General features: G+C 48.5%; 1 protein-coding gene across 7 annotated transcripts in view; it reads left to right on the top strand.

Moving 5' to 3' along the window:
- SH3BP4 (SH3 domain binding protein 4) overlaps positions 1-7,176 on the top strand; it is a 102,273-nt gene extending 95,097 nt beyond the window's left edge. For all 7 annotated transcript variants that reach the window (XM_039470029.2, XM_074398819.1, XM_074398823.1 and 4 more), the window contains 2 exons: positions 4,126-4,314; positions 5,127-7,176. In XM_039470029.2, the coding sequence (XP_039325963.1) occupies positions 4,126-4,314; positions 5,127-5,351 (414 nt within the window). In that variant the 3' untranslated portion in view covers positions 5,352-7,176. The remainder of the gene's footprint in view (positions 1-4,125; positions 4,315-5,126) is intronic.
- The last annotated feature ends 12,841 nt before the right edge of the window (positions 7,177-20,017 follow it).

The following is a 20,017-nucleotide window of genomic DNA, read 5'->3' as shown; positions in this document are numbered from 1 at the left end:
CGCTGGTATTTCAGGGTTGAGCCACCACGCCTGGCCAAGAATATCTCTTGAAATCAGTCGCCAAACTCTGGCCCCCAGGCCCGCCATTCCTGTCAATGGCATTTTGTTGAAACCCAGCCATACCCATTCCCATATGCATTGTCTGTGGCTTTCAGGCCACTCTGAGAGATACAGTGTGCCACACAAAGCCAAAAATACTGCCTGTCCCTTTATAGGTGGAGTTCAGTGTCCCTGACTTACATCGGGGTGGACTGACTCACTCAGCTGAAATCAGGATTGTGCATCACTTCATTGAGCGTTTTCTGGTATACCCGTGTGTCCCCCAAAACTGGAAGCTACGGGGATCAGGTTCATAGAGCTACAGCCTCCTGCTGTGAAACCTTTCTATTGCTAAGAATTGGTGGAGACTCAAAATTTGCCCTTTAAAAATAGGCATAAATTATGCCTTGTTGATGGTGTGGGTGGTTTATAACAAACTAAACCAGTGCCGGGCTCAGTAAAAGCTGTGTAAGTGGAGCCAAAGTGAGTGAGTGAAAGATGCCTTCATTCCTGGTGCTGGAAGTGCCGACCTCTCCATTCATCCAGGATCCATGGAAAAGGGACCGTGGCTGCCCCTGGCTGGAGTCCAGGCAGTCTCCTTCCCAGGGACTAGAGAGCGCCTGTGTTTCCCAGGACTTTGGTGACTTGTGCCCTCTGCCCCTGAGAGAGAACAGTTTTGATCACTTGTACCAGGAATGAGTTGAGTCAGAAGCAGGTGACTTTGACATGTTCTGTTACCTAGAAATCAATGCTGCTTTGGGACCAGGCAGCTGTGCACACAGCCATAGGGGCTTGGTGTGTGCTGAGTAGCCACAAGAGAGCTGAGTGGGGACAGTGAGTGTCTTCGTGTCAAACCCTGTGGTGGTCCAGCACACCTTCCCAGGACCACAGGCGAGGCTCCCACCACAGCAAGACAGTTAGAATCTGGCCGCCTACCAGTTTACTATACACCTTCCACATGTGAATACACACCTGTATGCTCTTCAATCTTCTGAAACAAATCCAGTAAACATTTAATTTTTTAAAAGAATTTATTTTGAATATATCTAAATTCAAAATGAAACAGACCTTATTCTGAAATATATAAATAGCTGATAGGCAGCACAATCCAGACCAGTGTTATATTCGGTTCCATTCCCAGTGCCACGTGGTGCTCACAGAATTGGGAAGGCCGTTGGCCGAGCGCCAAGAAGTCTGCATTTGCTTCCACGCCTGTCACTTCCAGCTGTGGGACCTGGGACAAGCCTGGCGTCTGCTGGCTTCTCGTACTTATCTGTAGAACAGATGCCTTGTGGCCCACACAGCAGGGAGGAGCTGGGGGGCGGGCGCCCGGGGGCAGCTCTGGCTCTGACAGTTGTAGGTGTGAAACCCACTTCACCTCTCAGCTTCTGTAAAGTGGGTTGAACTCAGCCTCTGCTTCATGGGGTGGCTCTGGGGACCAGAGGAGCCCTGTCTGGCTCGCAGCAAGCCCTGGGTTTCTAGTAGCTTCTACAAAATCAGAAACAGCCACCAGGTCCTCAACCCCCCTTCCAGACAGCCCCATTGGTAGCCAGCTGCCAGCCTCTCAGATCTAGGAAGGCATCAGAATGATCTGTCGCTCATGGGCTTTTTGGTTTGTTTGTTTATTTGTTTGTTTGTTTGAGATGGAGTCTTGCTCTGTCACCAGGCTGGAGTGCAGTGGCACAATCCTGGCTCACTGCAACCTCTGCCTCCCGGGTTCAAGCGATTCTCTTGCCTCAGCTTCCCGAGTAGCTCAGACTACAGGCATGTGCCACCACGCCCAGCTAATTTTTTGTATTCCAGTAGAGACGAGGTTTCACCATGTTGACAAGGATGGTCTTGATTTCCTGACCTCGTGATCCACCCACCCACCTCGGTTTCCCAAAGTGCTGGAATTACAGGTGTGAGCCACCGTGCCCGGCCTTATGGTTCTTTATAAATTGAATGGATTGAGATGCTGGGGGTCCACCTAGAAGGCTCGTGAGTCACCAACTCTGGCTGATGCATGCTGCACATCACCAAAAAGTCACCTTTTTTTTTTTTTAAGAGATGGGGTTTCACCATGTTGGCCAGGCTGGTCTCGAACTCCTGACCTCAGGTGATCCACCCACCTCAGCCTCCCAAAGTGCTGGGATTAGAGGCGTGAGCCACCGTGCCTGGCCAAAAGTCACCTTTTTGTATTGTTAGACTCCTCCCAGGTGAACATAGTGTACGTTAGAATGCTCAGCCTAAAACAACGGGGCTAGCTTTGAAGGAAGCAGCCCGGCCGACTGTATGAGCACTAGCAAGACAACCCAGTTGTCCACACAAAACAGTCCACGAAAGAGCGCTGGCACCAGCGGCGTGGTTGGCGGGGTCGGGGTGGGGGGGTGGTGTTTGTTTTTTAGCCTGCTTTGGAGTCCTAAAGTGACAACCTCAGGTGCTGAAGCAGAGCATAAAGAGACAAAGAGTGCCAGGCCTGGTGACTTTTCCTCTCCTCTTAGCAATTCTCCCGTCCAGGGGTCCACAGGAGCCTCAGAAACTGCCTCTGGGCTGCCTCGGCCCCCTTTCCCCTGGAAGCCAAGGCTTTCCCATTGTTGAATGAGAGAACGCTTCAAGGTGGGGGTGAACTGTGCCTCCTATGGCATAGGAGACTCAGACAAGAATCAGACCCGGCACGCGGCTCTCCTGCCTTCCTGGTGACATCATCCTGACTGGCTCAGAGCCACACGCTAACCATGTGTGGGCTTATTTATAATTAGGACGGCGCCAGAGTCGCTTGCATGACACCCAGTGGCAGACATGTGGCCTGGGACAGCAGGAGACGTACACTGCACAGTGTGCAGACCCGCAGGCCTGCTGGCTAGTGCTGGCCAATCCCATTTATTTCTTTAAGCCAGAAATGTGAGTTTGACCCCAGCCTGGGGTCCCTCAGGTACATTAGGCTGTTGAACCATATGTTCCATGCCTGTCCCATCCAGCCCCCATTTTTAGGTGGGAATTGAGTCCCAGCATGGCCACATGGTGGTTGCGGCTTCAGCTGCGACTTCCACTGTCCCAGCAGGGCTCTCTGTCCTGTTTCCTCCCCTCTGACTTCCCCTGTGGTTAGTAATCCCTGTCCTAAAGACACAGTAGAAAGTTCTTGCAGCTTTGACATGGGAGCAGCCCCACCGACTGTGGAAAGGCTTCCTGCGGGAGATCTGTGGCTCTTCTGATCTGATCACCGTGGTTCTTGGTGGGACACCCTCCGTCTCCGCCTCAGGCCTCGAATGTTCTCCCTGGGTGGTCGCTGTCTGAGTCCACAGCCTTGGTCTCTTCTGCTTGTGGGGCTCTCTAACTGGCCAGTGTCGGCACCGCACACTCAGCGCACCCTCTGTCCCTCTCAGCCTCAGGCTATGGTGTCTGTTTGGTGATGTGCATTCATTTCTCTCTGGTGTCCCCAGTGGGAGTGGGAATAGTGACAACTCTAATCCGTATTCACCCTGCCTCATTCACCATTTGTCTTGGGGCTCCCAAGACAAATGACCACAAACCGAGGGGCTTCAAACAGCAGACTCTTGTCCTCTCACTGTTCAGGAGACCACAGGTCTCAGTCAGGAGGTCACAGGGCTGGTTCATCTGCGAGCGGTGGGAGAGGATGTGCGCAGGCCTCTCCTGGGCCCTGCCGGCTCAGCGGTCCTTCTATTCCTTGGCTTGTGACCTCATCCGTCCAGTCTCTGCCTCTGTCGTCACACGGCCTTCTTCCCTCCCTGCCTCTGTGTCTGCTTTCTCTCATGAAGACACCAGTCATTGGTGACTTTCCCCAATCCAGAATGACCTCATCTTAATTCCATCTGTAAAGACCCCATTTCCAAGCAAGGTCACATTCTGAGGTTCCAGGCGGATGTGGGCTTTGGAGGGAGACCCTGGTGAGCCCAGCATGCCCACATATCATCCCTTCTCTCCTGTGAGTCCTGGCAGTGATGGATTTCACAGGGCATTGGTAGGCCAGAGAGCATGGAGAGCAGAGAGCCTGTGGCCGTTCCTGCGCCGTCTGCTGGAATTCTGCAGGGAGCAGAGCCTGCCCCGCTCCTGACACCAGCTCACTCTGTGCCAATTCTCCCGCAGGCCTTACTGAAGATGGACTGCCAGGGCCTGGTGGTCAGACTCATCCAGGACTTTGTGCTCCTGACCACGGCTGTGGAGGTGGCCCACCGCTGGCGGGAGCTGGCTGAGAAGCTGGCCAAGGTCTCCAAGCAGCAGATGGACGCCTACGAGTCTCCCCACCGGGACAGGAATGGGGTTGTGGACAGCGAGGTGAGCAGCGGCTGAGCTTGGAGCTCACTGAGCCCTTCTGTCCCTGGGCCCCTCAGACCCGTGTAGTGCAGCCATAAAACGGTCTGCCCCGCAGCATTTCCGGGAGGATGCGACAGGTGGAAATGTGCGTGCCTGTGCCCAGCACTGGGTGCCTCACTGAGCGGGAGCCGCCCTCTGGCTTGAGGGTGTCAAGGCTGTTCCACACGACGTGGGCAGGGCAGACAGAACTGCCTGTCCCTTGCTCATTTTGATCTTAAATTGCCATCAGTAGGACTGAACAATGCCGTAACACACACACACAGGCCTTTGTGAGCCGCTCCGGGCTGGGCGATACCTGGTACGTTACATAACTTGGGCCAAAGTCGGTGCGGCCGGGCTCTTGCTCAGATGTCCTTTGTTCTTGCTTGTGTGTGGAGGGCACCCTAGTGAGCTTCCTGGAAGACAGTTCAGGCTTGCAAGATCTAGGAAGCAGGTAGTCCCAAGCACAAGGGTGTCTTTTATGAACAGAATAAATTTCCAAACGGCACAGAGAGAAGGTGCCGTGATGATTGTAAGGAAAGCGGAATTTTTCTGTTTATTCATTTGTTGCACACCTACTCTGGCGCCAAGCCCTGCTCTTCCCTCTGGAATGTGCTGACGCTGGCCCCGAGATGGCTCCACTGTTCTTCCGTGGGCTTGTTGCACTCTTGAAAGAGTGTCCCAAATAGTAACTACAGGAGCCACACCAAGTAATAGGAACCAATCTCGTTCTGTCTCCTCATCTTTCTTCCTCTCTCCTTCCTTTTGTTTTTTTTTTTGACTGCACCTCCCAGGCCATGTGGAAGCCTGCCTATGACTTCCTACTCACCTGGAGCCATCAGATCGGGGACAGCTACCGGGATGTCATCCAGGAGCTGCACCTGGGCCTGGACAAGATGAAAAACCCCATCACCAAGCGCTGGAAGCACCTCACTGGGACTCTGATCTTGGTGAACTCCCTGGACATTCTGAGAGCAGCCGCCTTCAGCCCCGCGGACCAGGACGACTTCGTGATTTGAGTGGGTCCCCTCCCCTCCTGCTGCTCTGGAGGGCAAGCCGTCATCCGCCCTGGGTGCCCTGCCGTGACCGCAGAGCTGAAGAGGGAGGAAGGGGCGGCTGCCTGAACAAATTTAGGGTCTGCCAGCTGGACCGACACCCGTAATGCGCCACCCTTCTCCATCAAGGGGGAGGCCTGAAGGGACTTCCTACCGCAGGTCATTCCCAGTCGCATAGCTTTCTATTTGTTAAGTATAAATTTAAATTGGAAATCATTTTTTTAAAGAATGGGGGGAAGGGATCGATGAGAAAGGTGGTATCTAATTTTTTTTATGGACCATAAAGGCTTAAAAGAAAATAGGGGCACAGGCTGTTGAGCTTTTTATGTTGTTACAGGCCTTTTTAAATTATGTTAGGGATGTACATAGGTATTTAAAGGTCACTGGGGGCATTTCTGATTCCCGGCCACACTTTGCATTTCAACACTCAGCCCAGAAAGACACTTGTTCAGTTGTGGGACCTCTTTCACTCCCTGCACGTAAGAAGGTGAGTCGTGTGGGGAAAAGTGGCTTTTCAGTAAATGGGTACAGCTCACACCCATTCTTGCTGAGAAGGCCCGAGGTACTGCCCCGTCCTCGGTGCTTTGCCTCATGCATAGTAAATGGCCGTCCACAGAACGTGTGACTCTTCAGTGAGCTTTTGTGGGCAGAGTGACGTCCTGCTAACACATTAGCATTTAGGCGCCGTGAGCTGTTTCTGCCAGTAGATTAGAAAGCACCCAGGAGTTGACAGTCTTTAGGGCTCCTGCCGGATGCAATTAGTCCTTCACAAGAGCAGTGCCATTTGAGAGTGAGGTGGTCCCTGCTGCTACCAGGCTATTGTCCTGTTTCTTCCTGGGGTCAAAGCAGTGCTTCCCATCGAGTTTGCCACCTCTTCCGTGGACAGGAAGAAAACTTTGCGATGGAACCAGAGCCTTGGTGGCCACCGACTCTCGTGTTTGTGGCAGATGCTGTGGTTGGCCTCACAGGCAACGCCTTATGCCGACGTGCAGAGGTGCCAGCTGCCATTTGCCAAACTCTGCATTTCATTTCATCTAAGGCTTAACCCCTCTTCCCTCCCGGTGTGCCTGTGTCTCCTCGGAAAGAAGTAATCGTTTAGATGAAACCGTCTTTTGTACAATGTGAAGATCATCTGAGCAAGGTGACCGTTTTGTAAAAATGAAAACGTGTCTCACATAAAGTCAGGAGCTTGGCAAAGAGTGGCATTGATAATTGGGGTGCAGACGTGCTGCGTGAATTTCATAACGAATGGTAGATGTCGCATCTTAGAAGGGAGCAGCAGGCAGGACTGCTTCCTGGCAAATCAGTAGAGTGCGGTGAGCCCCAGCAACATGTCAGGACACACCCGGTGTGTCTGCTATTGTCAGGGGCCATTTGGGATCCCGAATCTCATTCTCTCAAACTGCTTTCTTGAAACACGTTACTTCCTTAGTATGATCAACGTATACTCCCTTATTGGCCTGAAACGTTGTATAGCTGCTTATTCAGATACTGAAGACCCACTGACTGGAAAAAAGAAACAACACTAGCTATTGTACACTGCAAGAACCAGGACACACAATTCCCCAGTCATCCCACGGTGCAGCCTTCCATGTGCTTCTCCACTCGACCCCATCATTCCTCCGAGAGATCATCCATCACCTTTTCCCCAAAGAAGAAACCAAACCAGTTGCACCTTAAACCATGGATATTTTTCCTCAGGGGCTTTAAAGAGTTTCCTATGCAACGTGTCTTGTAGCACAAATAAAATTCTCCAAAAGTTGCAGTAAATTTTATTTGGATATTTTAACCTGTTAAGTGTGTGTGTTTTTTCTGTACCCAACCAAACTTTCAATAAAACACAAATAAAACCTAATGCAAGTATTTATACATAGACCAGTGGCTGCCTCCCCGAAATAGTCACCCCTAGATGACAGGATAACAGCTGCTGTGGCAGGTGTCTGTTTTCTTGGTATTCATTGAATTTGCTCTTGAAATGCGAGTAACTCAGTCATCACTCACCAAATGGGAATCCCTGTTACCCAGGGCACCCGAAGGGAAGCACACTGATGGCTTGCTTTTTTCTGGGTCCTGTGAATTGGCAACCCCATTCCCACAAGACAAAGTTTAGGATGGAGTTATTTCTGTGTGCCAGGTGTCAGCCTTGAAGTGCGGATTACAGCAAACAAGGGCAGACCATGCGTTAAGAAGTTGGTGTTGTCCAGGAGAATGCAGTGCAGGAGCTCCTAATGGAGACCAACTTCACTTGGAGGTAGGGTGAGGAGTGGGGCTTATGAAAATCTTTCTTGAGAACCTGACTTTGATGCAAGACTTGAAGGCTGAATGGGAGCCAGCTAGACCAGCAACAGGCTAGACCTGGGGACCAGTGTGTTGGCAGCGTTGACAACACAGGGTGCGTGGGGCAAGGAGAGGCTGAGCCCTCTACGTGGCTGGGACTTGTGGAGTGAGCATGAGCCCTCTGTTAGCTGGACTCTTTCCACCCCTTGTGCCTGTGTTAATTCCACCTGCAGCACCTACCAGCTGGGTCCTCACACCCATTTTGCAGTCGAGGACAGGGCTCAGTGTGTCCCATAATTTATACAGCTAATAAGAGAGGCAGGGACTTCAACTCGAAACTGCTGTAACCAGGTGCCCTCCATGGCTTAGAACAACAGATGTGTGTTCTGTCACAGTTTGGGGGGCCAGGTGTTTGAAATCAAGGTATCACATGGTTGCTTGTTCTCTGTGTCTGTGACTAAATCTTTCCTTAGAAAGACACCAGTCACAGGATTTAGAGCCCACCCTAATCCATCAAGACTTCATCCTAATTTGATGACACCTAGGATGACCCTGTTTCTACGTAGGGTCACATTCACAATAGGGTTTAGGACTTCAACGTCTTTTTTTTTTTTTTTTTTTTGACGGAGTCTCGCTCTGTCGCCAGGCTGGAGTGCAGTGGCGCGATCTCGGCTCACTGCAACCTCCACCTCCCGGGTTCAAGCAATACTCCTGCCTCAGCCTCCTAAGTAGCTGGGGCTACAGGCACATGCCCAGCTAATTTTTGTATTTTTAGCAGAGATGGGGTCTCACCATGTTGGCCAGGATGGTCTCGATCTCTTGACCTCGTGATCCGCCTGCCTCAGCCTCCCAGAGTGCTGGGATTACAGGCATGAGCCACCACGCCTGGCCAGACGTGTCTTTTTAGGGGGCACAATTCACCCGCCGCCCTGCCCATGCCTGGCCCTTTGGGCGTGGCCTGCTTGGGAAGAATGGTGCAGGAATCAGGTTTGATCTATCTTGGTGCCCTCCACCCAACACAAAGCTGGGGTAAAGGAAGGCACTTCTTAAAGGAAGAAAGCTCTTCTGACGACTGACTGCTGTGTTCACCCAAGACTCATCCTCTCCCTGAGCAAGCGACTGGGCTGTCTTTCCCCATCTCCCTTGCGGTCAGGTGCGGTTCAGCTGGGAGATAGGAACCCAAATGCTACAGGTTGCCTGCTGTTGAGTCCAGCTTGCAGGAACCTTCCAGAAATCCTCTACTCTTCCAGCTAATCAGGAAGAACTTCAAGGCCCTAAAGGTGAGGCAGGGGCAGACAGAAGGACCACAGGTCCCTGAGGGACCCCTCTAAGCTTTGTCCAGCAAACTATCTCACACCGCATCTAGGCAGAGAAAACTCTGATTGGCCACCGAGAAGGTGAGAGTTTCTTATTACAGGGGCTGGTACTGCTTCCCCTCATCCTGGGTACACTGTACCCAGATGATCACTGTCACCCACAAGCTGGCAGGGAATGCAGTTTGTTCTTAACAGGGAAACATCCCTACCACAGCCGGACTATTTCAGGCAACAAGAAGAATCTCTTCATGCTACTTTTTCTTGGCCTATACATGTTCAGAATTGGTCGGTACCAGTCTGAATATGAATGAAGACTTTTCTCCCTAATACTCCTTAGGCCAAGCCAAGCAGCTCATTGAAACCCCCAGTTTTTCGTTGATGTTGATTTTGACATTGACATTCTTGAGAATGATAATTAACATAATGTTATGGTATTTGTAGGTGTTCCTTAGGACCTCATATGCAGAAGAAAATATTTAATTAGAAAAAAAAATTAGGCTCTGACTTACCTAGAAAAGGACAGTTTTGTCCCTGATTAATTCTTGCCTCGATCTGCACCTGGCCATCTTTCTGTGAAACCACCTGAGGCATGTACCAAGTCAGTTATTTTGTAATCCTCCAGCCCCCAGCCCCTCTGAGCATCCATCACCCCACAGGGGTGCCCGAGCTCAGACTCGGTCCTGGAACTCCTCCTCGTCAAGTGGTCACCAGATTTCATCAACTCACAGGTCTCACAACCATGCCTACTGCCATGATCAGAATGAAGACCTTTTTTTCTTCCCTTGATGCTCGTCCTCCCTCTATTTGGGCAAGCTGCTCCATCACCCTCCCCCTGGTCCTCCCTCCAGTTCTGTCCTGTATCTGGAGGACACAGGACTCTCCACGGGAGCTCTTCCTGCTTCCTGCTGTGTGGTCAGCTCTGGGCTCACCGCCTTTGCTGTGTCCCCATGCACACCGACTTCCTACAGCATGCCCTTGACCATCTTTTTGTAAACCTCCCTGTGTTGGTCTGAGCTGTGCCCAGGCTGTGGCACCTTTCCTTCCCTACCTGACGGAGTCACACACAGCTCCCTGAGGACACGACCTTGTCCTGGCTCATCTCTGAATCCCAAGAGCCTAGCACAATCAATATTGGTTACTTGAAGGAATTGGTCCTATCTCTGCCACAGAAATACATCTCCAAATAAGATGGCTTTGGCTATCGGGGTGCATAGAATGGGCTTCGTGCCGTGTTTACAACCAATGTAAGAAACAAGTGAAAAGCTGTACACCAAGGAATGCATCAAAACCAGCTTGGAGTTTAAGAGGTCAAAGAGGAAACTTGAAGGGATGGAGTTCAATGAAGTGTATACCAAGAACCATTACATTCCTTAATGAATCATTTTCTGGCATGAAGGAAACATTGTCAGTTTGGTCCGTGATTTATGCTGCAATAAAATTTGGTTTTATGTGAAATAGATTGAAATGAACAACTTAGCTCTTTCTGTGCCATGGATCAACCCCTTTGGCAGTTTGATAAAGGCTATAAACTCAGTATTATGGAAATGCACATAAAAACCCTGGGATCACAGATGAAAGCAATTATGTTTACATACAATTACCAACAATTTTTAGAAGTCGTGGTGTAATATATATACCCCTTTGTGCATTAAATAACACAATCTAGTAGTTCATCTTATGTCCCCCAGACACTCAAAATAGTGATGAGCATTTAGATATCTGCAAAAGCATTGGTGGAAATACAAATACCAGAGATTTCTACGTTTAGCACATCACAGGAACTCCTATTAGAGAGGTTCCTTGCCTAGACGCATTCTTGAATGAAATGCCAGTGTTCAGTTGCAGGTTAATGAAAATAAAGATGTAATGTTTTCACCTTATTAAAGAATAAAGAGTTCATCCTAAGGAAACTGAAGTCACCCAGATTTGCTACATACATTTTTTAAGTGCTTCCATTAGTGTTTTCTGCTCCAGGCTAGCAAGAATTGTATCTTGAAAGCTTTGCTTCTCTGATAGAATTTTCTGCTTAATGAGGGAGAAGGAAAATTTGAAGAAATTAATTGGTTGCGCCTGTGACTTTTTAAATATTTAAAGTCATCTTTAGTAATTTTCCATTTCAACTGGACTTTTAAAAAATCTGTATGCTTATATCACATATATATTACAGCTTTCAATGTAATTTTCATTTGGGGAGGGTGCAGCATACAACTTAGTGAGCTGTGGGCAGCTTGGTGGAGGGCTGACTTGCTGCTCATCAGAGACAGGTTGGCCTGTGCCAAGCCTGGGCACGCAGAGAGTCCATGGGACAGCAGGGAGAAAAGAGATGGTTCCTGGGCCTCTAGAAGTTTATCCAATAAGGAAGCAGCTGGGCGTGGTGGCTCACACCTGTAATCCCAGCACTTTGGGAGGCCAAGGTGGGTGGATCACGAGGTCAAGAGATCAAGACCAGCCTGGCCAACACGGTGAAACCCCATCTGTACTAAAAATACAAAAATTAGCTGGGCATGGTGTCGTGTGCCTGTAGTCCCAGCTACTCGGGAAGCTGAGGCGAGAGAATTGCTTGAACCCAGGAGGCAGAGGTTGCATTGAGCCAAGATCATGCCACTGCACTCCAGCCTGGCACCTGATGACAGAGCAAGACTCTGTCTCAAAAAAAAAAAAAAAAAAAAAAAAAAAAAAGACACAGGAGCAGTAGTTCATACCTGTAATCCCAGCACTTTGGGAGGCTGAGGTAGGCAGATCACTTGAGGTCAGGGGTTCAAGACCAGCCCAGCCAACATGGCAAAACCCCATTTGTACTAAAAATACAAAAAGTAGCCAGGCATGGTGGCAGGTGTCTGTAGTCCCAGCTACTCAGGAGGCTGAGGCATGAAAATCAATTGAACCATGGAGGTGGAGGTTGCTGTGAGCTGAGATTGTGCCACTGCACTCCAGCCTGGGCAAGAAGACAAATTAAAAATTGGATTTAGGCCAGCCACGGTGGCTTACACCTGTAATCCCAGCACTTTGGGAGGCCAAGGTGGGTGGATCACTTGAGGTCAGGAGTTCAAGACCAAACTGGCCAATACGATGAAGCCCTATTTCTACCAAAAGCACAAAAAATTAGCTGGGCATGGTAGTACATTCCTGTAATCCCAGCTACTAGGGAGGCCCAAGTGAGAGGATTGTTTGAACCCTGGAAGCAGAGGCTGCAGGGATTTGAGATTGTACCACTGTACTCCAGCCTGGACAACAGAGTGAGACTCCATCTCAAAAAAAGAAAAAAACAAAGGATTCATACCCCTCTTCTCCTTAGCCTCTGCCATCAGCAGTCCCCTGGTTTAAGCAGAGGAATGGAGGCTCCCAGACTCTAGCTTGGAGGTCATTGTGGACCCCAATGTAGCTTCCACTGGTACACGACAAATGAGAGAAGGAAAGACAGCTCATGGAGGATTTGCATGAAGCCACACTGGTGCAAATCAAACAACTCTCTCTGATCCTGACATTTAGCCCTTCACTCCTGTCTGGTGTTAAAATGTCCTATATCCTGGTGACTGAAGGTGACGGTGGATTATAGTGGCGGGAGTTGTTTTGATGTTTCAACACCTCAGGCTTGGCAAGGTGAAAGGCTGGCCCATAACACATCACGCATCGTTCCAGGCTTGTCCTGCTGAACGCAGGGAGGGAGAGACGGGATGCCACTGCCTGCAGCATTTCCACAGCTGTCTGCCCCTATGGCTGTTTCTGCCCTCACTGGGAGGGTGGCCTTTGTCATATCTTCTGGGTGCTCAGCATCTTGGAAACTCTCGTGCTATATTTGGGACCCTTCAAACACAAACTCACAGCTCCCCTAGCAGTTAAATATAAGCATGTGACCAGAATCCACCAAGTAGAGCTTGGACTCTGAGGCTCCGATTCACACAGAAGGCAGGGAGGGAGCTGGCGTGAGCATCAGGGAAGCAGTGGTCACCAAAGTGAGCTAGTGACCCGGCCAAGAGTCCATGGGGGACACACAGTCATGGCAGTTTGCCCTAGTGCCAGGAACGTCTGCTACAGTCACACGTTCGTCACCAGGCCAGTTCTGGATGCGGTTCCTGGAAGCTCAGCATTGAGTGTGGGGCTCAGCCCTCCCATCCCTATTGAGAATTGCCTTGTTAAAGGAGACTTTTTGATGAAGAACCAACCCTTGGTAATTTCTGTTGCCTTCAGATTAGCACCTTTACTTCCTACTCAGTTTACTCCTTCAGGATTCAGTTCTGAAATCAGGCTCCTAGGAAAGTCTTCTCAGATGCTTCCTTTGTGAAAAGGTCCTTCTTTGTTTTCCCGTAGCCCTCTGCCCTTACCACGAATATAACCTGAATCTCTCTGTAGCCCAACTAAGTCTTTGCCTGGTGTACCCCACAGAGTGTGAAATGAACAAGGAGGATGCCACAGCGCTGGACTCACACTCAATAAATTCAAACTCACACTCAATACATTCTTGGATGAATGAAATCGTCAGAGAAATTCATTCCCTCAGGGGCATAGAGGCCAGGTTCAAGTACTTGAATAGCTGTGTGAGTACCTTATGGTACTTCTTTTTTTCTTTTCTTTCTCTTTTTTTTTTTTTTTTTGAGACTGAGTCTTGCTCTGTCACTAGCTGGAGTGCAGTGGCACAATCTCAGCTCACTGCAACCTTCACCTCCCAGGTTCAAGCGACTCCCCTGCCTCAGCCTCCCGAATAGCTGGGACTACAGGCGTGCGCCAGGACACCCGGCTAACTTTTTGTGTTTTAGTAGAGACAGTGTTTCACCATGACCAAGATGGTCTCAATCTCCTGACCTTGTGATCTGCCTGCCTTGGCCTCCCAAAGTGCTAGGATTACAGGCAAGAACCACCATGCCCCGCCTCCTCCTTCTTTCTTAATCAAACAAATACATGCTTTGTGGGGGAAACCAGATTGTGTTCTAGAAAGTTTCATTTCTCCTCGATTTTGGTTTGCTGGTCTTCCCGCTATAATGTTACGTATGTTTAACTCAGCTGAAGCTCACACTTTGGAATCACAAGTGCTTGCTTTATTTTTCACACACCCACATATTTTTTTTCACTCCAAGTGCAAAATCAGTTCACACCCAGGGTGGGGATGATCCCACTTAGGCGGGAATAGCAAGTGTGGGGACACTTGGTGGACATCTGTAGCCTCAGGTAAACTCTCTGGGTGTCAAAGTTCTCTCTGAGCAGCCCCCTGACACCTGAGCCAGCCCAAGGCAGGTAGAGGCGGGTAGGGAGGTTGGTTGCCTGGCAACTCCAGCAGGCTCCGAGCCATCCTTTCTGTCTGGGAGAGAAAAGATCCAGAGAACTGAGTCACTTATATTTTTTATTCTGAGCTTGGTTAGAACCAACATACACAGAATGAGGAATTTACAGGAAAATTCGCACTGACAGGTTGGCATCACAACCTGTAACATTGACAAGTACTAATGTAGCTCTGTGCCCATTTATGGTAGTGCAAGATGGGGTGGATTCTTCGAGCAGCCAGTGAATTCATAAGGATATAATTATTCATTAAAAATCTCATCAGAAAATCAGATTCCAGTTGTCCCAGGCGCTTTGCACAACACCTTTATATATTCCTCATTATCACATTTTCCACGTGATAGATGAGCTGAGAAATTAAAGACAGGAAAGGGGATGTGTGTGAGCTGAGGGACTCAGGGCACTTGACCTACTTAAAAATAATTCACACAGACCGTGGAGATTTACGGCGTTTTCCCAGGTCCTGGGAGATAGCTATCGTTTTTCAAATATTAGATCTGTACAAAATATATAGAGATGTACCAAAGGCTGATGTCACTATGCCAGGCACAAGAATATCAAAACAAGCATAATATTTTTTGCACTTAGAAATTCATATCCAAGCAAAAGCAATTCCATTTTCTGTTTGTGACATGTATGCAACATATTCCAAAATTCTACTTGAAATATTATTGAAGTCCTTTGATGTAGTAAGGCAGCCTTCTCTCCTTCAATGAAAGAGCTTTGTATGATTACTCACACTTCACTTCAAGCAGTTTCTTAGTGTCATTATTAGTATCGCTATTTTCAGAATGTCTTAAAAATTTGTTTTCTAGGCTGGGTGCAGTGGCTCATGCCTGTAATCAACGCTTTGGGAGGCTGAGATGGGAGCATTGCTTGAAGCCAGGAGTTTGAGACCAGCCTGGGCAACATAACGAGACCCCATCTCTAAAATAGATAAATAAATAAATAAATAAATAAATAAATAAATATTTTTTTAAAATATGTTTTCCTTGCCTTATTAAAAAAAATTTTTTTAGGCAGGATCTCTTCCTTATTGCCCAGGCTGGAGTACAGTGGCATCATCATGGCTCACTGCAGCCTCAAACACCTGGGCTCAAGTGATCTTCCCACCCCAGCCTCCCAAGTAGCTGAGACCACAGCTGTGTGCCACCACCATGCCTGGCTAATGCTTTTTTTTTTTACTTTTAGTAGAGATGAGGTCTTGCCATGTTGCCTAAGCTGGTCTCGAACTACTGGCCTTAAGCCATCTTCCCACCTTGAACCCCCAGAGTGCTGGGATTGCAAGCATGAGCCACTACACCCAGCCACATTATTGAAATTTTTATAAAATTCTCTTATTTGGGTATTTTTCAAGTCAACCAGATCACAACAGAGCTTTGGTTGAAATATAATTATTTTCTTGGATTTCCATGTATTTTCTTTCATTCACAGCTGTGGGAGGAGGCTGACTGGGTACCAGCTAAGTAATTGGAGAAAATGAAAGAATTCCGCTATATAATATCATTCTGAAGACACAGTTGCTGTGACTGCTCATCTGTGTCTTTAAGTGTAGCCCATGGAGCTCCTGAAGAAAACTCAGCAGGAGAAAGCCTACTAACACTCCAGGTTCCAAGGCCTTCCCAGGCCTCCTGAATCGAATGGCTGTGGAGGCCCAGGAATCTGCATTTTAGCAAGCTTTCCATCTCATTCCTTTGTGTCCTAAAGTGTGAGGACAAGCTCCATGTTTAATTTTGTTTGGTAAAATTCTACATCGAAAGGAAACAAATGACTTCCATGTCTAGATAGGAGGGTGCGGGTGCCGTGTTGGGATTTCTAAATATTTCAGCGGCCACAGCTCTGGCCTCTTCCCGCCGCACTTCTGGCGTCCAATCATCGTCCGACTTGCAGTCACCTCCCGCTGAACTTTAATTAAAATCCAGGCAGTTGTGCTCAGGGAGCCTTCTTGATGCCGACCATGTGACTGGGACCTGTTTTGCTGTCCCTGCTGAGAGGGATAAAGGAGCCAGCCACAGCTGAACAACAGACCCCCCTCTCTCTTCCCAGTGCCTGTCTCAGGCTTTCTGTGCATCAGAGAGAGTGATTTTTATCCCCTTGCTGGAAACTCCAAAACAGGACAGTGTGTGCACCCAGCCAGGCTGAGGCTTGGGGCTGACCCGGGCCTATGTGTTCAGGGACTAAGGGCCGTATCTGTTTGGATGGACAGAGGCTCCCTGTCTCTGTGGAAGGCACCACGTGGGCAGATCCACAGTCCTCACACTGGCCGATCCCAGTCTTCAGACAGGACTTCGCTCAGGTCCGTCCTGCACACTGGCACATGTTCAGAAGGCCTTTGTGAGTCTTTGAGAAGTGTGCAGATGAAGTATTTGTGTGTGAATGTGTGTGTGTGTGTGTGTGTCCTAGGTCATCTGGACTGGTAACAGCCAAGATTCACTTAGCACTTGGCCCATGCCCATCACAGCCCTAAGAACTTTGGAGATTCTTAACTCATGTGACTCTGGAAACATCCAGTAAAGTAGATGGAACTATTATCTTCATTTTTCAACTAAGAACCTGAGGCACAGAGGGGTGAAGCAACTTTCCCAAGGTCACACAGCTAGGAAGTGTGGAGCTGTGACCTAAACGCAGCTCCAGGGCTCTGCAGTGTGTGCAGTCTCCTGCTGCCACCATGCCGCGGTGATGGTTTTCTGAGTCAAAAACCCCAGCAAGAGAAAGAAATAGTGACTTCATTCAGAGTGGTGAATGGCAAACATTGCAATTCTTCACTCGTTACAGAAAGAGGACTGTGAGAAGCAGAGAAAGATTTGCCATAGATTTGATGCGTTTTGTTTTTAATTTCCTTTGGCTGGGCAGATGTGATTAGTTTGTATTCTCTCTGCACACTCTGGTGGCTGGTATGGAGACAGCACAGAGACCTCCTGAACCAAGAGTGATTTTAAAATTTGCTGCAGGCCGGGCGCGGTGGTTCATGCCTGTAATCCTAACACTTTGGGAGGCCGAGGCGGGTGGATCACGAGGTCAAGAGATCCAGACCATCCTGGTCAACATGGTGAAACCCCGTCTCTACTAAAAATACAAAAAATCAGCTGGGCATGGTGGCGCGTGCCTGCAATCCCAGCTACTCAGGAGGCTGAGGCAGGAGATTTGCCTGAACCCATAAGGCGGAAGTTGCGGTGAGCCGAGATCACTCCATTGTACTCCAGCCTGGGTAACAAGAGCGAAACTCCTTCTCAAAAAAAAAAAAAGAAAAAGAAAAAGAAAAAGAAAATTGCTGCAACGTAAATGTCTATCGGTAATGGAATAGTTAGACACCTTACACTACATTCATACAATGGCATCCTGGTCCACCATGCAAAGGGAAAAGGCACTCCTATAATTATGGGTGTGAAAGGCCTTCCAAGATGTAGTAGGGGGGAAAAGAGAGTGGTGAGTATAAAATCTCTCATTCATAGAGAGAGAGGAAAAAATAGGGCTGTACGTGAAGTATTTCTAAAACGACAAGAAACTTAGTCATGTGTTTGCTGGGACTCCAGATGTCCCAGGGTTTGTTGATGCCCCAGATGAACATTTTGGGGGAAGGACTCAGTTTCCACTGTGTATCCTTTTTAGCATCTTACTCAGTGCCAATGTAATTTTCATAATTCTACAGACTTTTTTGCTACAGATAATTTATGAAATGAGAGCAATTTAGAATTGGCTGTAAGTACCCAAGGCATAGAGCAAATACCCCAATTTGCAAAATTAAAAATCAAACAAGTACCTAATTAACATGTTGTTAATCAACAAAGTGGGCACATATAGGCAGATAATCAAAGCGGATTGTGGATGCCTACGAGACTTCTGCAGCCAGGGTCCATGGATTGGTTTTAGGGGGTGTATTCGTCCGTTTTCACACTGCTGATAGAGAGATACATGAGACTGGGTACTTTATAAAGAAAAAGAGGTTTAATGGACTCACAGTTTCACATGGCTGGGGAAGCCCCACAACCACGGTAGAAGGTGAAGGGCGCATCTTCTGTGGCAGTGGTAAGAGAGAGAATGAGAACCAAGGGAAAGGGGTTTCCCCTTATAAAATCATCAGCTCTCTTGAAACTTATTCACTACCAGGAGAACAGTGTGGGGAAATCGCCCCAATGATTCAATTATCTCCCACCAGGTCCCCTTCCACAGCACGTGGGAAATACGAGAGCTACAATTCAAGATGAGATCTGGGTGGGGACACAGACAGACCGTAACAGGGGGTCTATGAAACCCTCAAAATGCTGCACAAGTGTTTTGCTAATTTGGGCCTGTGCATCTGCTGAGGAGATTATCCAGAGTTTTTAATAGATGCTCACACAGGTTCATGATCCATAAAGAGTTTTTAATAGATTCTCACACAGGTTCGTGATCCACAAAAGTTTAATAACCATTAGCCTAGAGGTAGGAAAAGGAGGATGTCAGTGTATTATTCAAAGGTTAATGAGTATTGGTGAGGGACGCTCCAGCACAAAGCTAAACAAAAAAAAGGTGTGAGGCCATTTGTCTCCAGGGACCAACTCACTGGCTGTGATGCCCAGGCACACCTTGCCCAGATGCTCTCAGCAAATACACATCAAGTGAAGCACACCCAGAACTGCACCTGCACCTCTGCCAGTCTGCAGGATCGCATTCCACTGGCTGCAGCAAGAACCCAACCAAGAACAGATGTGGCGAGGGAAGGCTTGCATTTTCTCACCTAATGTGTTGTCCAGGGTGGGTGAGTATCCCTTACTCAAAACACACAGCCGGCCTTAGAGTGTAGCTTTGTCCCACAGTCAAGACACTTGCTATGCCTTCATGTCAGGTCCATTTTCCAGGCAGGAGGAAGGGCAGAGGGCTCTGCCAGCTCAGTCTGTCTCTTTGTGATAGGGAAACAAGGACTTTGCAGGTGACTGCACTCAGTGAAATTCTGTTGCATTGCATTAGCAGAGCGCTGCTCCATGGCTGCCCTGGTTATAGGGAGCCTGGGGTGGGGCAGGGAGGATTAAGTTCATTTGTTTGTTACGACTTACCTGTGGACCACTAGGGATGCTGCTCATCAGGAAAAATAGAAGTGGAGAGAGATTATGCAGGCCCCAAGTGGAGTCCACCATGTATGGCTTTGTTCCCCCTGGGAGCTGGCAAGCACAGATTCCTGGATCAATTGGGGCTAAAAACTGGCCCAATACTCCCGTTGTGAAAGTGCAGCCAGAGGATGACTCACAACCTGCACTCACTAGTGCCACTGGAATCTAAGATGAACATAATGACACAATTTCTGACTACTCAAGTTTTATTCTGATAAAAGTGCATGACACAAGTGGAGCAGAAAATGCATCTGGTCACCAGGGAAGTGGCTTAATGGAGAAAGTGGGAGCTGAATTGACAAGAAATAGTCTTGAACCAAATGACCAAACAAGTCTTTAAGAGTGCACAGAGTGACTGCAGGTGGGTGCAGAGAGAGACTGCAGGTGAGGGTACAGAGTGACTGCAGGTGAGGGCACAGAGTGACTGCAGGTGAGGGCACAGAGTGACTATAGGTGGAGGCACAGAGCAACTTCAGGTGGAGGCACAAAGTGACTGCAGGTGGGTGCACAGAGAGACTGCAGGTGGAGGCACATTTCATCTACACAGAATTCAAGTAGAATGAAGTAAGATCAACTTTATTCCTGTGAGTTTCCTTGAATTTTAACTAGAAAACTTTTTCATCACGATAACTGCATGGATCAACCCCTTTTACAATAGCTGCAAAAAAATAAAATA

Source organism: Saimiri boliviensis, chromosome 5 (genome assembly GCF_048565385.1).
Source record: "Saimiri boliviensis isolate mSaiBol1 chromosome 5, mSaiBol1.pri, whole genome shotgun sequence".
Classification (NCBI taxonomy): domain Eukaryota; kingdom Metazoa; phylum Chordata; class Mammalia; order Primates; family Cebidae; genus Saimiri; species Saimiri boliviensis.
This window is presented reverse-complemented; position numbering and strand designations above follow the sequence as displayed.